Source organism: Lycorma delicatula, chromosome 2, assembly GCF_047948215.1.
Source record: "Lycorma delicatula isolate Av1 chromosome 2, ASM4794821v1, whole genome shotgun sequence".
NCBI classification, from domain to species: Eukaryota; Metazoa; Arthropoda; class Insecta; order Hemiptera; family Fulgoridae; genus Lycorma; species Lycorma delicatula.
In genome coordinates, this window is record NC_134456.1 from 216,092,035 (window position 1) to 216,108,701 (window position 16,667).

At 29.4% G+C, this 16,667-nt stretch overlaps 1 protein-coding gene across 7 annotated transcripts in view; it reads left to right on the top strand.

The window, feature by feature from the left end:
• Positions 1–466: 466 nt before the first annotated feature.
• Syx13 (syntaxin 13) overlaps positions 467–16,667 on the top strand; it is a 67,346-nt gene continuing 51,145 nt past the window's right edge. For 3 of the 7 annotated variants that reach the window (XM_075357183.1, XM_075357182.1, XM_075357184.1), the window contains exons 1-3: positions 468–858; positions 13,538–13,798; positions 14,629–14,800. In XM_075357183.1, the coding sequence (XP_075213298.1) occupies positions 13,560–13,798; positions 14,629–14,800 (411 nt within the window). In that variant the 5' untranslated portion in view covers positions 468–858; positions 13,538–13,559. Of the gene's footprint in view, positions 859–6,787; positions 6,926–13,537; positions 13,799–14,628; positions 14,801–16,667 lie in introns of those variants that run through there. The other 4 variants (XM_075357188.1, XM_075357185.1, XM_075357189.1 and 1 more) reach the window with 4 other exon arrangements.

The window sequence follows — 16,667 nt, forward strand, 5'->3', positions numbered from 1 at the left end:
CCATAATTAGAATTGTATGGTATTTTATAAACATATTATATGTTTATAAAATTTATAAACATTTTCATATATTAATATGAATAAATTTGATAATATGTAATAAATATGGTAAAAGATCAAGAAAACGACCAAATGGTGGTAGAATTTAATTTAAGTAATATAAAAAATTAAACTCTTACCATAATTAAAAACTTTTTAAACTGTAATGCTTGTTGTGGAGATGATAGATCAGATTGATGAGGATTTTGAATTATGATGATTTCAAATACAGGACCACAATGATTTTTGTAAATAAAGAATGATGATTTTTCATCAAGGACTATAATTTTGTTGTGTGTGAAAAATGTCATCCCTGACAAGGATTTGAACGGGACCTCCGACAAATATATTTAAAAAGAGTTGAAAAATTGATAAGTTCACGCGATCTATTGGTTGCAAAGTTAACTAGTTTTATTTAGAATGTTAGAGAACTAGCGAACAAAGCGAGCAAACGTCAGTGTTAGCCTTAAAAAACGCAGTTTGTTACAATGAGGTTATAAAGACATTTCTGTGTTCTGTTGAAATTTTTTTAGATTCTCATTTTTAATTCATTGTACACTTAATATCGGTAAAATAACGTAAACAATATTTGTTTTGCATTTTATTTTTATCGTTAACGAATATCAGTTCAAGTGAAAAAACTATTTGAATTTTTTGTTCATAGTAGACATGTTTAGTGAGTAATAACATAAGAATATAATTATTAATAAACTATTTAGGAAGTTGATAAACATGATTCATTGCATAAGATAACAAATGGCTTTGTGTTTCTTCATTGTGATGAACTAATTTTGTATTCTACTAATTTTTTTCTATGACGTGAGTTAATCGACGATTGATTTCTAATGCATTATTTTAATTTAGCTTTTTTAATTCTAGTCAATTTGTTTATTTATGATAATGAAATGGCAGTTATATAATTGAAGCCATAAAAGTTACCCCGAAGTAATGTAATTGTTTTTATAAGATGTTATTTGTAATTTTTTTAATTTAAAATTTGTTCCTTGAAAACATTCATTACATACGAAAATTTTGACTAAAGTTATTAAATTAAAAGGGGGATTAAGGTGCACTTTTAATTATGTTATATAAAGCATAATTTCAACATCATTAGAAAATTAACTTTGTTCTTAAACAAGAATAAATTTTTGTAACAGCTTCCTATTAATGTGAAATTTTAATCTTTATTTTCCTTTTCATTCAACAACAAAGTATTAAAGATATCTTTAATACCTTGGGTAATACCAAGGTATTACAGATACTTAAGTGTTTGAGATGATAATCATTGTTTATATCAATAATGTGCTTCTGTATTTTTATGTTTGTGTTATGCATATTAGTAATTCTGTGTAAGAATGTAATTTACAATAATTTGTGTAAATTACTAGGAATCTAGCTGTAATAAAAACCTATCTTGAAGAGGTTGCAACATAAATGTAAATGATCGTATGCAAGATAAATTTTGGAAATTGTTATCTATAATTACTTCTTGAAATCATTCATAGTTATTTACCACAAAATTTTGTATGTATGTAGGCCGTAAAAGTGAAACTTACAAACATTCCATTTAGCAAAAACAGCATATGAAGAAAATATAACAAAGTTAAAATATATTTGACTGCACTGTTTGAAATTACCGTTTTAATTTTTTCACCACATTTTGTCTTTACCAATAAATTTACTTTTATACTAAAGTGATAAGAATTTCAAGACAAGAAACCCCCTTGGAGTACTTATATAGTGAGTCAAAATGGTATTCGCCTTTAACAGTTTTTTCTTGATTTTTGAGAGGTTATAACTTTTTTATTAGTGCAGTGCATAAGAAACTTCCTTATTTGCCTTAAACATATATAAAAACTTTACAAGTTTTGCAAATTTGAGATTTTTATCACCAGCCACATCAGAATTATTTGAAGCCAAAATTTGGATTTGTAAAAAAAAATTAGTTTCAAAAATTCATAAAAATTTAGGGGTAAGTATATCAACATTAATATTATGTATGGTAAAACTACCAACATATACCTACATATAAAAAAAATTCAAACTGTGTATGCCAGTCCCTGCCTCTTGAAAAAAATTACCAAAAGTGAAATACTGTTTTTCATGTTCAATTTTATTAGTAATTTTCTCATAGAAAGAAGAGAGATAGATAAATAAACCACTGGACCAATCTTTTACCTTGAGAAAATATGATTAAATTACTTTTAGTTTTACCCTTCTATGACCTATAATTTTTTTTGTTATGATTTTTTCTGTAAACCTTTACGGTCACAAAAATAGATGTGCGCACTGTAATAGAAATGGCCGCCACAGTTAAACTGCTTAAAAAAAATAGTTTTAAGGTCCTGAAAAATGTAGGAAGCAAGTGGGTAAGTTTCAATTTTTTTGGAATTGGTCAAGCAATGAGCTTATGTTTTTTTTTTGGACACTTCAAATTGATTGACCGATACATAAATACCTTTTTTGCATCTTTTATGACTGCATAGGATCATTGTAGTCAGTCCATTATCCAAGTCTCTTTGAAGGGACTATTTGGGTCTTTCTGTCCTCCCAGTACTTTTTTATATGTTCTGATCTCCGGCATGGAGATCAGAACACCAGAAAGGGCATCTTTCTGGTGTTAAAAATGTTTTTGTTGTGATTTTCAGTTTGTGTGTGTGTGTGTGAGAAAAGAGTGTTTTTGTTCTTTATTTTCTTGTTTAACTTTCTCTTCTCTGTGGTGTCTTCTGGTGTAAGGCCAGTTTCCTTCAGATCTTATTTCTCTGATCCAACTGCAACCTGTCTTGGTGGTTTTCAAATTGAGATTGTGCTGTATAGTAGAGGGCATGAAATCTGAAGCTTTTAGTCACGCAGCTGATATGCTGTATATCAATGATTCTACACTTTCTCATGTCAGTGTTTACAAAACAGAAAGTCAAATCTGTTTGATTTTGATGATTCAATCTCAATCATTTTACAATTTACACTAAAAGTAAATCTTATTTAACAAAGAAATTTTTATCCCAAATCGATATTAAGTATAAGTCAATAATTTATTTTATAATACTAATATAATTAAAATAAAATTATCCTGAATTATTTCACTTGTAATTATTGTTTGAAAATGTAGCTATTTATAAAATTTAAATTATGATAATTTAGTACCCAACAATTTAAAATTACAAATGATGCAGTTGACAAAATTAATAAATGTAAAATCAGCACTTTCTTTTAAATGAAATAATTTTGTAAGTATTAGTTATTGTAATTAATGAAGTATTCCAATTAGATAACTGTTAGTCAGCTAATTTACTGTTAGTAAAAACATATAGCAAGCATCATATACAAAACAAAAATAAGTATTATATTTATTCTATTTATAGAATGCATTAAAGTGAAGGTTTTGCATAATAATAACATTCAATCATTTTTGTTATCTGTTGAATGCATTTCTCCAGTGCCATGTTTTTGCTTTTCTTGATTATAATAGTATGTATATGATGTAGGCTAAATCTTTATTTGATCTATAGTTGCAAAACAGTATGAATGAACTTAAATCCACTGTAACTTTAAAAAAAATTAAATTGGCAAGCTCGGGAGTTAATAATGTGTATGAATTCATGAAAGACAAAGAGCAAGTAATCTGGAAAGTCAGGAAATAATGACAAGCATATTATTCCGATTGAAAAGTATAAAGAAAGAACAACAGTTGTGTATAAAATATCACGATCACAGGTTCAAAGAATAAGGAAACTGAAAAATGAGTTATTAAAAAAATTACAAGAAAACCCATCTACTTCTTTCAGTACATAAAAAAAATATAAATTCCATTACTAACTGGTAACAGGCCTAGATGATTTTGACATCTGCGCAGTGAGAAGGACCGTAAATGAATTTCATCTCAAAGAAAAACCGTTGGCACCATTTCAAAATTGAAAGATTCAGTAGGATTCTCAGGAAGTAAAAGAAGCCTAAGAACAGTACTATAAAAATTGGGTTTCAAGTGAGAAAAAACTGAAAACAATAGGAAACTTTATTGAACATCATGATATTAGGATTAAACAAATACAGTATGTAAAAAAACTGAAAACAATAGGAAACTTTATTGAACATCATGATATTAGGATTAAACAAATACAGTATGTAAACTTGATTAAAAAATTCAGAACTGAGAACAGGCAGATTTTATACCTTGATGAAAGGTATATTTTGTATATTTTTATGTATATTTTGTCAAGTTATACCTCAACAAAATAATGTAGAAATGCTTAGGAGGAGGACTTCTAAAGGCAGTAGATCGATTATTATTCATGCTGCAGGTGAAATGGGATTTATTCCGAACACATTTTAACCTTTTCTTTTTCCTGTTTAGTCTCCGGTAATTACCTTACAAATAATACTTCAGAGGATGAATGAGGATTATATATATGAGTGTAGTCTTGTACAGCCTCAGTTCAACCATTCCTAAGATGTGTGGTTAATTGAAACCCAACCACCAAGGAACACACCGGTATCCACCGATCTAGTATTCAAATCTGTGTAAAAATAACTGACTTTACTAGGACCTGAACGCTGGAACTCTCGACTTCCAAATCAGCTGATTCAGGAAGACGTGTTCACCACTAGACCATACTGGTGGGTTACGTTTTTAACCTGGAAAGCAGTTGCAACAACTGGTGACTACCATGACTCTATGAATGCAAATAATTACTTAAAATGGTCTAAAGAAAAATGAATGAAAAATCATCTCAAAAATTCTGTAATAATTTTAAACAACACCTGTTATCATGGAACACTGCAGGAAAAATCGCCCAATACAATACCAGTCCTGCATTTCTTGTAAAGAAATGCAGGACTGGTATTGTATCATAACTGACTGTATCATAACGGACTGGTTACATAATTACATCATTCCATTCTCATCTACTATGCTTTGCAACCTCAACTATACAAGATAATTAAAAGGTACAAAGAAAAATACAATGTGTTTATGTTTGATGAACTTGCCAAGAAATACTGACATGAAGTGTTATGACTACCTCCATACCACCCAGACTTAAACCCTATTGAAATGGTTTGGTCTGAAGTAAAATGAAACATTGGAAGCCACAATGTTACTTTTTACTTGAACATGTTCAACAGATTCCAAAGATAAATTTTCTAAAATTGATGCATCGCATTGGAAATATTATTGCAGAAAGTACAAAAAAATGAAAATGAATACTTTACACAAGAGCACATAATTGACAACACTACAGAATCTTTTCAAATTTCTTTGGAAGATGATAGTGATAACATGGGAAAATCAAAATTTAGAGATTTGGATGATGATGTTCAACCGCTTTAGTTTCTAAAGTGTTGTGTTTATTTTTGTAAAGTTTTTATGCTATTAAAATATGTGTAAAACATGAAGTAACTTAGTGTTTTATTTTTCGAAAGATCTATAAAAAAATTTATATGACTTAAATATTCTTCATTTAATTCATTACAGGATCAGCATAATAGTAATTGAAAAACCTAGAAGATTTTTTTCTTAATGTATATAACTGTGTGTTACGTTTACACCCACTCTTGCCGTTGGGTGCTGAAACCTAGCGGCAAACTTTTGCCGTGGTCACCCTAAGACCATCACGCCACTCTACGTTATTAGCTGCTCCCTTGAGCACAGTACATAGTGTCTCATGCCAGTCTACACTCATACCTGACCCAAGGTGGTCGTGCCCGGATGGACTCTCTCCATTCTTAATCGGATGAACATTATTTTAAGTTTCATTTAGTTATGTTTCCTATCCTTAAAGTTAAATTATTAGTTACAAGTGTTATGCTACAAAATTCTTTTAAACCGCTAAGACGGTGTACAATTAAACAATCCTTTAGTAATCGACAAGGTGTTGTCTTCATTCATCACCTATGAACATATACAGTCCACCCTCGCTCTAAAATCTACTGCAATGCTGTTGAAAACGATGTCTCTTCAACGTCGCAACACTGTGCACTATCAATTAAAAATGAATTATATTATTTAATATTAATTAAATAATAATGTTATTTAATATTAACTCTTATCATGATTGATATTAAAACTAACATGAATGAAATAATAATTATGTTTTTAATAAATATTAATAGTGCCAATTTTGCTTAGTATATATAGACTAATAATATATAGACGGTTCTGTAGTGAATCATATGTTACACTAATTGGGTAGTAGAATGTCAGCTGGAGCAGGTTCAGTTGACACAGTGCTAAGAAGCTTCAAGTTTCATATCTGCCAGGTTGGTCTAGTGGTGAACTCTACATCGCAAATCAGGTTATTTTGAAGTCGAGCATTATAACGTTAAAATCCTAGTAAAGTCTTTTGTATGGAGACTAATATTTGAATATTAGATCGTGGATACCAGTGTTCTTTGGTGGTTGGGTTTCAATTAACCACATATCTCAGGAATGGTCAACCTGAGACTGTACAAGACTACATACACTTCATTTACATTCATACATATCATCCGCATTCATTCTCTGAAATAACACTTTATAGTGGTTTCGGAGGCTAGAAACAGAAAAGAAAGAAGATTCATGCTTTCATGAATGAGGCTTCAAGATTCACGTCTTATTGTACCAGATATTCAGAAGCTGTTTCATATATTTATATTTTAATATTAAAATAATTTTCCATAGAGTAAGGTATACTTATTAAAAAAGAAGTGTTTTCTTTTGTGAGAATTACTGTAATATTTCCATCTTATACAATAAATATATGAACTTTTTCAGATGATGTTTTCAAAGCTTTTACTGAGTCCCCTTCATTGAAGATATTATGTGGTACCTATTGTGAGGTGGTCTGGAAACCACTTTATTACTTAGGTAGTGATTGTTTATTTGGTGTTTAGTTTTTATCAAATTTAGTAAGTTCATATGTTCATAATGTTTGTGATTTTTGTTTGTGACATTTTTGTACCATATGTGAAATTTGCAAGTGTGATTGTCTTATTTCTGTGTGCCCTGATCCTACAAACATTTTGCAAAAAATATACAAAACCTCTTCTAAGTTTTGCTAGATATATTGTAGTATCTCTGTTTGAAGATGCTTGCTCCAATATAATATTTGTTTAGTTCTTGCAGTTTATTTGTTTACATCTCCCATGCTTTTTCTATCTTTTTATTCTTAATCATTGACTGTTTTAATGGTATTTTTCATATTCTGTTCTTGTTCTGCTGCTTTTTTACGTTTAACATACTTACTACATCCTATATTCTCAATTATCTGTTTTCAATATTCTAGTTTTGGTTATCCTATACAGTTACTTTTCATTTTTACCGCTTTAACTAAATTGACATACTGTATGTAAAGTAATAAAACAGGTGATTTAGAAATTTAATTCTCTCATGATTGTAAGTGATTTTATTCTTTTTAGACCTGTCTACTAAAACTAATCAGGATCAGAATGGTTTCTAGTGTACATTCTCTTTCTGTATCCAAATTGGTCTTCTAATAGCTTTTAAAGTACCACAGTAAATATTTACTATAGTATTTCCCTCTACGAATCATGAGACCTTGCCGTTGGTGAGGAGGCTAAAGGTGCAACCATATTCGTGTGATATATCTGTTGAGAGCCAGACTAAGGAATGATTCCTGAAAGAGAGCAGCAGCTCTTAGGAATGGAAAACTATGGCTGTTTTTTTTTTTCACAAGAAAATGTAGTTCTATGCATTTTCATGTAATAAGATAGAGGTGCCTTCCTTGGTAAAATATTCTGGAGGTAACGTAGTCCCCCGTTCGGATCTCTGGATGGAGACTTTTAAGAAATGGGTCACCAGAAAATTAAAAAATAACATTCTATGAGTCAGAGTGTGGAATGTTAGAAATCTAAAAAAGGTTGGTAGGTTAGAACATTTAAAGAGGGAAATGGATAGGTTAAATGTAGGTGTAGTAGGAATTAATGAGGTTCAGTGGGAAGAGGAAAACAACTTTTGGTCAGATGATTTTAAAATAATTAATTCAGCATCAAATAAAGGGCAGGCAGAAGTAGGTTTTGTAATGAACAAGAAGATAGGGAAGGGAGTAGAGTATTTCAAAAAGCTTAGCGATAGAATCATTGTAATAAGGATAAAATCAAAACCTAAGTCAACAGTGATTGTTAACATCTATATATATATGCCTATAAGTGCTCATGATGATGATGAGGTAGAGTATGTATATGAAGAATTGATGAAGCAATTAAACACATAAAAGGGAATGAAATTTTAATAATAGTTAAGAAATTGGAATGCAAGCATCAAAAAAGGCAAGGAAGGAAATATTGTGGGTGAAGTCGGGCTGGGCAAAAGGAATGAAAGAGGAGACCGAGTTATTGAGTTTTGCATGAAGTATAATTTAGTAATTCCCAACACTCAATTTAAAAATGATAATAAAGGTATCAGATAAATTATATCATGGTTAAACAAAGATTAGATTCAATTCGCCGACTGCAAAGCATATCTTGGAGCAGACATTGATAGCAACCATAATTTAATAATAATGAAATGTAGTAAGCTTGAGGAAGAGGAGGTAAAGAAGATTTTTGAGGAGGACATTGCCAGAGGTCTGAGTAAAAACAAATCGGTAGAAAATATAGAAGAAGAAGAAGGGAAGAATGTTAAAAAGGAAATTCTTAAATCAGCAAAAGTGAACTTAGGGGGAATAAAAAGAACTGGTAGAAAACTTTGGGATATTGGAGGATATATTGCAGCTGATGGATGACCATAGAAAATATAAGAATGCTAGTGATGAAGAAGGTAAAAGCAACTGTCCATAATTAAGAAATAGTATAAACAGGAATACAAATTAGTGAAAGAAGAGAGGATTAAAGAAAAGTGTTCAAAAGTGGAAAGAGAAATGTTAATTGGTAAAATAGATGGTGCATACAAGAAAGTTAAGGAGAATTTTTGGTACATAAATTAAAATCTAATAATGTGTTAAATAAAGATGGTACATCAATTTATAGTACAAAAGAAAAAGTTGATAGGTGGGTGGAATATATTTAAGAGTTAGGTGAGGAGGAGATGAGCAGGTGAGGAAGCAATAGATAGATTATACAAACTGGTGTGTAATATTTACGAAAAAGGGGGAAGTTTTGTCCAACTTCAAAAAGAGTGTTATTGTCATGATACCAAAGAAAGCAGGAGCAGATAAATGTGAAGATTACAGAAAAATTAGCTTAACTACTCGTGCATAAAAAATCTTACCTAGAATTCTGTGTAGAAAAAAAAGATTATAACAAAAAAACAGCGTATCCTAACAAAAAAACAGCATATCTTAAAAAAGATTTTTGGAGTTGGGAGGAGAGTGAAAGAAGTGTTAGGGGAAGACCAATTTGGTTTTAGGAAGAGTGCAGGGACAAGGGAAGCAATTTTAACGCTCAAATTAATAGTAGTAGGAAGATTAAAGAAAAGCAAACCAATAGACATGGCATTTATACACTTTGAAAAGGCATTTGATAACATAGATTGGAATAAAATGCTCAGCATTTTAAAAAATTTAGAGTTCAAGTGTAGAGATAGAAGAATAATTGCTAACATTTACAGGAACCAAACTGCAACAGTAATAATCAAAGAACGTAAGAAAGAAACCGTAATAAAAAGGGATTCTTGTCAGAATCCCTTTTCCCTATCCTGTTACTTTTTGATCTTTACATAGAACTAGCAGTTAATGATGTTAAAGAACAATTTAGATCCGGAGTATCAGTGCAAGATGAAAATATAAAGATGCTATGATTTGCTGTTGATATAGTAATTCCAGCTGAGAGTAAAAAATGATTTTAAAGAAACAATGAATGGCATGGATGAAGCCCTACGCAAGAACTACTGCATGAAAATAAACAAGAACAAAATGAAAGTAATGAAATGTGGTAGAGATAATGTAGATGGACCACTGAATATAAAAATAGGAAGAATAAAGATAGAAGAATTTTGTTATATGGGAAGTAATATTACTAAAGATGGATGGAATAAAAGCGATATAAAATGCTGAATAGGACAGGCAAAATGAGCTTTCAGTCAGAAAAATAATTTGCTTCCATCATAAATTAATTTAAACGTCAGGAAAACATTTTTGAAAGTATATGTTTGGAGCGTAGCTTTATATGGAAGAGAAACTTGGACGATCGGAGTGCCTGAGAAAAAAAAATTAGAAGCTTTGGAAATGTGGTGCTATAGGAGAATTATATAAATCAGATGGGTAGATGAAGTGACAAATGAAGAGGTGTGCAGTAAATTGATGAAGAAAGAAGCATTTGGAAAAATGTAGATAAAAGAAGAGCCTGACTTGTAGGCCATATATTAAGGCATCTTTGAATAGTTTCTTTGTTTTTGGAGGGACAGGAGATGGGAAAAATTGTACAGGCAATCAGCGTTTGGAATATGTAAAACAAATAGTTAGGGATGTAGGATTTAGCAAGTACACCGAAATGAAATGACTGGCACTAGATAGGGAATCTTGGAGAGCTACAGCAAACCAGTCAGTTGACAAAAAAAAAAAAAAATAGTAAATATTTTTAGTGCATAAGATGTTAACTGATGGTGCTTTATTTTTCACGTTAATTTGCCCGTGCTTTCTTTAGTATGATAACAGTTGCACTATTTCTAAAATCCTGAGGGATTTTTCTTTAGTCTCATAAATTTTTACATATTAATATGTAAAGCTTATTCAGTTCTACTTCTCCCAGGCAGCAAAGATTTAATTACAACTATTTTATGTTTGCATAAATTTTTCAGATGGCAAACAAAGACAATAATTTGGTGTGTGAAGGAGTATCACAAATAAAAAATAAATAAATAGAATAATTAAATAACATGTCGAGTATAACAATCGATCGGTCATAAAAATAAATTATCTAAAACATATTAAATAATTAAAAGGGGAAAAACAGAATAATGTATGTGTGTGTATACTTTTAATATAAACTTCTTTTATGTCATGTATACGCATCTAATAATTTAGTTCTAATTTTAAGTTATAAATTAATTTTCACATAATGTGAAAATTGAAAGTGTTTGTAATACAGTGTATGAATGAAATTTCCAGTAATTTAGAGAGCAAGTCATGAGTTTTATTTCTTTATATAATTAATGTGTCTTCAATTTATCTTTTGTCATGTTATATGAATTTTTCACACAAAATATTTTACTTAAAGGATTTTGAATAATTATGTATTAAATTTTTCCTAAAATATCCTGTTATTGTAAGGTGTTGTTAATAGATTAGTTAGTAGACTAGTAGTCTATAAACAAATTTTCATGCCATATTACTTATTCATCAGGGTAAATTTTTATAAACACTAACTAAATAAATATCACTACTGTAATAGTCATATTTTTTTAACTATTGAATTTCGTAGTTATTAAGTAGATTAGAATATTTACTTTTTTAAATTATTTTATTATTTCTACAGAAGCTGAAAAATATTTAAAATTAAGTGTTTACTGATAGTAGTAGAAGATTAATCAATAATTAAATTCAGTTGTGTTTGTTTAAATCTGCTCATTAAGATAACTATATGACATTATAGGTAGGTTTCATAAGAAAGCTATTACCATGCATGATTCGACTTTTGGAAAATTTTGACATATCTTGTGTTTCACATCCCCCAGACCCCAAAACCACCATCAGCCCAAATGTTTATATATACATTTATATATATAAATAAATTTCACATTATTGTGGACATTATAACTGGCATAATTTTGTGCCAATCACTTTCAAATTGGTACATAAAATTTAATGACCAAAAATCTCAGTTGAGTTCGTTAATGGGCAAAATTGGAAATGGGGGAGCTTTTTCAAAAAAACAAAATATTGCTATAACTTTCTTATTAACTAAAAAATTGAATTCATTTAAAGTTTGTACTATTCTTTGGATAAGAGCCAAGGGGTGGAAAAATGGGGTTTCAAAAAAAAAAATCATTGCTCTCTTAGTAGGCACAGGATTGAATTCGTTTAAAGTGGTCGTTAGTCCTGTAAATATTACCTAAAAATTTTGTCTGAAACGATTTTTGATATAACTAACCCTTATGGCAAGGGATGACCAAAATATTGCTTGAATTTTAAGAAGAAACAGGCTTCCCGTTTGCTAAACATGTGAAACTTGTTTACATATAAAACCATTGTTGTATTGAGTGAATTTGAAGTGAACGCATTTAAGCTGCTGTGATTTAGTATTGTGTATAAAACAAGTACTGTGTTTATTTTACAATATTGTAAAATGTGATTTTTCTGTGTGTTATCCTTGCTTAATGTGAAAGTGTGTAAATAAGCCTAGACGTAAGAAGAAAAGTCTTGCTGCTGGATCTGACATCCCAAGACTATAGTCCGTTAAAAATAAGTAGAAGCTGTGCACCACAAGTTCCTGGATCGATGTGGAATGTCTCGGAAATGGACTACTGATAAGGATGAAACTCCGCAAAATTTGTGAGTGTTGCTGAACCAGACAAAGACAAGGTGGCACCAGTGGATGAGCAAGTACATAGACCACTAATTTTGATATTTGCTCAGTTTAGGGAAATCATATTTTTGATTTGATTGAATTCTATTTTCAAGGAATACAGTGGCAGCACTGTATTCCTTACAGTGCTGCCTTGCTACCTTGTTTTCACCTAGTGAAAACAAGGTAATGGGTCACAAGGAAAGGCTCTTCAACAAATGTAACGTAACGTAATGTGTAACGTCATGTTACACAGAAAGACGTTCAAGAGAGAGAGAGACAGAGATGTTGGAATCAATATTGTACAAACATTATTTTATATGGTGATTTTTGCCTAAATTGATAGGAAGATAAGGTAATAGATGCTTCTTTTTGGTATATGTAAACAAGGTAGGGTATCTAACGTAAGTTGTAATACTTAATGGTGGGTACTTTAGGCATATTGTACTTTCAAATCATCTTCTCAACATCACTGTTGTTACATTTATACATGTTTTTAAATAAAACATTGTTTTTTTTTTTTATCAATACAAAGAGACAAACCTAGAAATTTCTCACTAATCCTCAAATAGGTTTGTTGGAAAGCAGTTCAGGAAAAATCATAAGGAAGTCTAAAAAATTTAGCAATACCTTATAGTCTAATGAGAAAATGTAGTGTCTGTAAAACATGGAAAGTAATGTTTGATACAAGCTTCTACTATTCAAGTTCGCCTACCCCTATTTTGCCCTGGTGAAATTTACCTCCACCTTTTTGCATGCCGAAAGAAATTTTTTTGTTAATAACTTGTTCAAAATTAAAAATTATTAGATCCTACAATTATTATTATTTAAAGTTTTTGTACTTTTTAAAAATAAATAAGAGTCTGTCTGATTTAACAATAATAAATATGGAATGGTTGTTCCTAAAATTTTCTTGTTTTTTAATAATTTTTTTTAAAGATTTAGTGATTGATGTTTAGATTACTTGTTTTGGAAGTTAATTTTTTTTTACTTTGAGATCAAACTATGCTGTAAACTTGTATATGATTTTTAATATTTAATTTTTATTGGTTTCTGTTGTTAGGTGACATTTCCATGAAATTATAATGGCTGAGGGATTCAGTGGATCTGGTGGTAGCCAGAGTTATGGTTCAATTACATCTCAAAATGAACCGCTTCCAAACGTTAGCATTTCTGGTTTTGGCCAGTCAAATTCACAAGTGTCATTTTTATGTGATAATGTTACTACAAATATTTATACCATAAATTCTAGTTGGAAACAGTTACAACAGGCGATGAAAATAATTGGAACTAATAAAGATAATCAAGGTGTTCGTGATAAAGTGTAAGTTTTAATTTTTATTTGTGTTGTATATTACTGTTGTAAAATGAGTTAATATTTATTAGTAATTTTTAAACTAGATGAGAAAGTAATTTTTAAACTAGGGAATATTTTGCTAGTGTTCTATTTTCAAGTCTCTTTTCTGAAGTTTGTATTATAAGTGTATGCAACTGTTGTTATTTTGTTATTTGTAATAAAAGTGTAGTATTTTTTAATTGTAATATAAAAAGTTATAAGATTGGATCTATGTTTAGAAAAGTAGTTTTCATTTCATAACAAAGTTACAGATTACTGAATTCGGTTTATCAGCATGCTTTTAGCTGTGATTTTTCTTCACTGATGTTATTGGTTGATGGCATTTATAAATAAGAAAATTACTGATAGTGAACCACCCTGAAAAGTTATGATCTGTTATGAAATAGTTAGGTTATCAGTGCGGCAGGAAAAGTAAGGTGTTTTATCTCATTATTTTTTTATAATTACTAACTAGAAATCATTAAAAGATGTTGGTGGAAATTAGAGTAGCCTTAATACAATTGACAAGAAGAAGTTTACAAAAAAATCCAAATTACATGAAGGACATAACTGTATCTCTATGATAATTATTTAAGTTATGATATAATTATATAAAAGTTAAGTAAACAATAAGAAAACTTGTTTCAGTATGTAGGAGACTCCAAGATTGATTGGTTCTGTAGAAAAAAAAGCTTCATTGGTGTTTGTATGTAATCTAGTTCTACCTAGAATCGTTTATATTTGTTTTTGTGGTTAAATGATCAAAACATACTTATAACCGTTTATAAAATTAATGGAAAAAAATATTTATGTTATAGTCATGTTACGCAGTTAAGTACAAATGAAATCATTGGACAGACTACTCGTGATTTACAGAGTTTAACAGCACTAATAAGAAGACCTCCAAGCGATAAAAAGCAGAAACTGCAAGTAGATAGACTAACTAATCTTTTCAAAGAGGCGGTTCAAACTTATAGTTCTGTTCAGAAAGTAAGAATATTTAATATGATTTTCTTAATTTATGTACATTAAATACTTTATGTAATTATTTTTAAATTAATATTTTTGTTATTTGTATTGAGTATATGGTTAATATATATGGTTTAATCACTTTTTCCTAAATGGTAGTTTGTCTATGGAATTCTGAGTACTTTAAAGTAGTAAATATCTATAGTAGGTTGTACAGTTGAATCTAATAGATGAAACTTATTACTGTATCTCATGAAATGCATAAATAAATGTGGTCATTATATAAATGAATCTGTTTTATTGAGAGAACTGCTGATAAGGTATTTTTTCTGAATTATGTAACTCAGATTTAATTGGCCAATACACTATTTTATTTTTTATATTAGATCGATGTTGTCTTTTATTCTGTTAATTATGACATATAGATAACTCTAGTTTTATGATTTTCCCACGCACAGATTGTGTATTTTCTTACCTTTGTCACCTGCACGTTGTCAGGTGACATTTCCGTGAAATTATAATGGCTTATGGTTTCAGTGGATCTAGTGGTGGCCAGAGTTACGGTTCAATTACATCTCAAAATGAACTGCTTCCAAATGTTAGTGTTGTTGGTTTTGGCCAATCAAATTCACAAGTGTCATTTTTATGTGATAACATTACTACAAATATTTATACTGTAAATTCTAATTGGAAATAGTTACAACAGGCGATGAAAGTAATTTAATAATGATTATTTAAATAATAATAACAATTTTTTTTTTCTACTTTTTCTGTTTTGTAAATTCATTTTATTACGTGTAACTATACAGACTACTTTTCTTCATAATTCTTATTAAACAGAATTTCTTTTATAATACAGAAAAGCTGATTATCTATTAAAATGAATAATTATTTTTCATTTACTGCTTTTTATTTTTTTTAAAATAGTCATTTTACAGATACCTCTGATTTTTCTGAATGTTTTTTTATTGTTGTAATTCATTAATTAAATCATAATAGCATTTTTAAAATGTAGAGAGAGATGTGCAGTGTTTCAGTCATCGAGATAAAATAATGTAAAATAATAAAACAAATAACATAACTTAAATGATAGAGATAGAAATTATTTATCTCTAAAATTTTAAAATTTAATTATTTTTTAAATTAATTTATTATAATAAAAAAGTGTATTCTGAAATTGCATAGATTAAAAACGGCAAACAAAAATAAAAAAGAAATGCATCAAGTGAAAATATTTTTTTAAATTAATTTTGCTGCTATTAGGTTGGATTCCATTCATAGAATAGAATTATTAATATAATATGAACTTTTCTGTACTGTACAATGTGTGAAATTTTAATCGCATAATATTATACAACATATTATATCTTATATTATCATTAACTTACTTTTTATATTAACTCTTTGAAGACACTTGACCATTTTTCATCAGGTTAAACTTCATAGTATGTAACACACCAATAAATACAGTATTGCAAAAAAACTAAATAAATAAAATAAACCGTTCTTTTTCTCCTGAATGAATTATGATTTCATGGCCAACTCAAAACAATATGCTGAGAACATTGTGTGTTTATCATTGTTTTTAGTTGTTTGTGATGTTTGGATCATAATATTGTACTTATTTCATCTTATTGCTTTGATTTCTTTTTTCCGGCAATATTAGCAAGTTGCTATAACATGCAAAATGAGCCCCCTGAGTGAAATTGATGTGGAACTTAGATATGTTCAATCTGGTAGTGATTTGTTTATTGGCAGTACTAAAAACTTTTGTCTCGATGTCATAGCTGTAAGTCTAGCTTTTGTCTCCTGTTGTAATCCTTTGCATCAATGTTTCATTGTCATTGGATTGTTCAAGAAGTTGCAGATAAACATCTACTCGATGTTC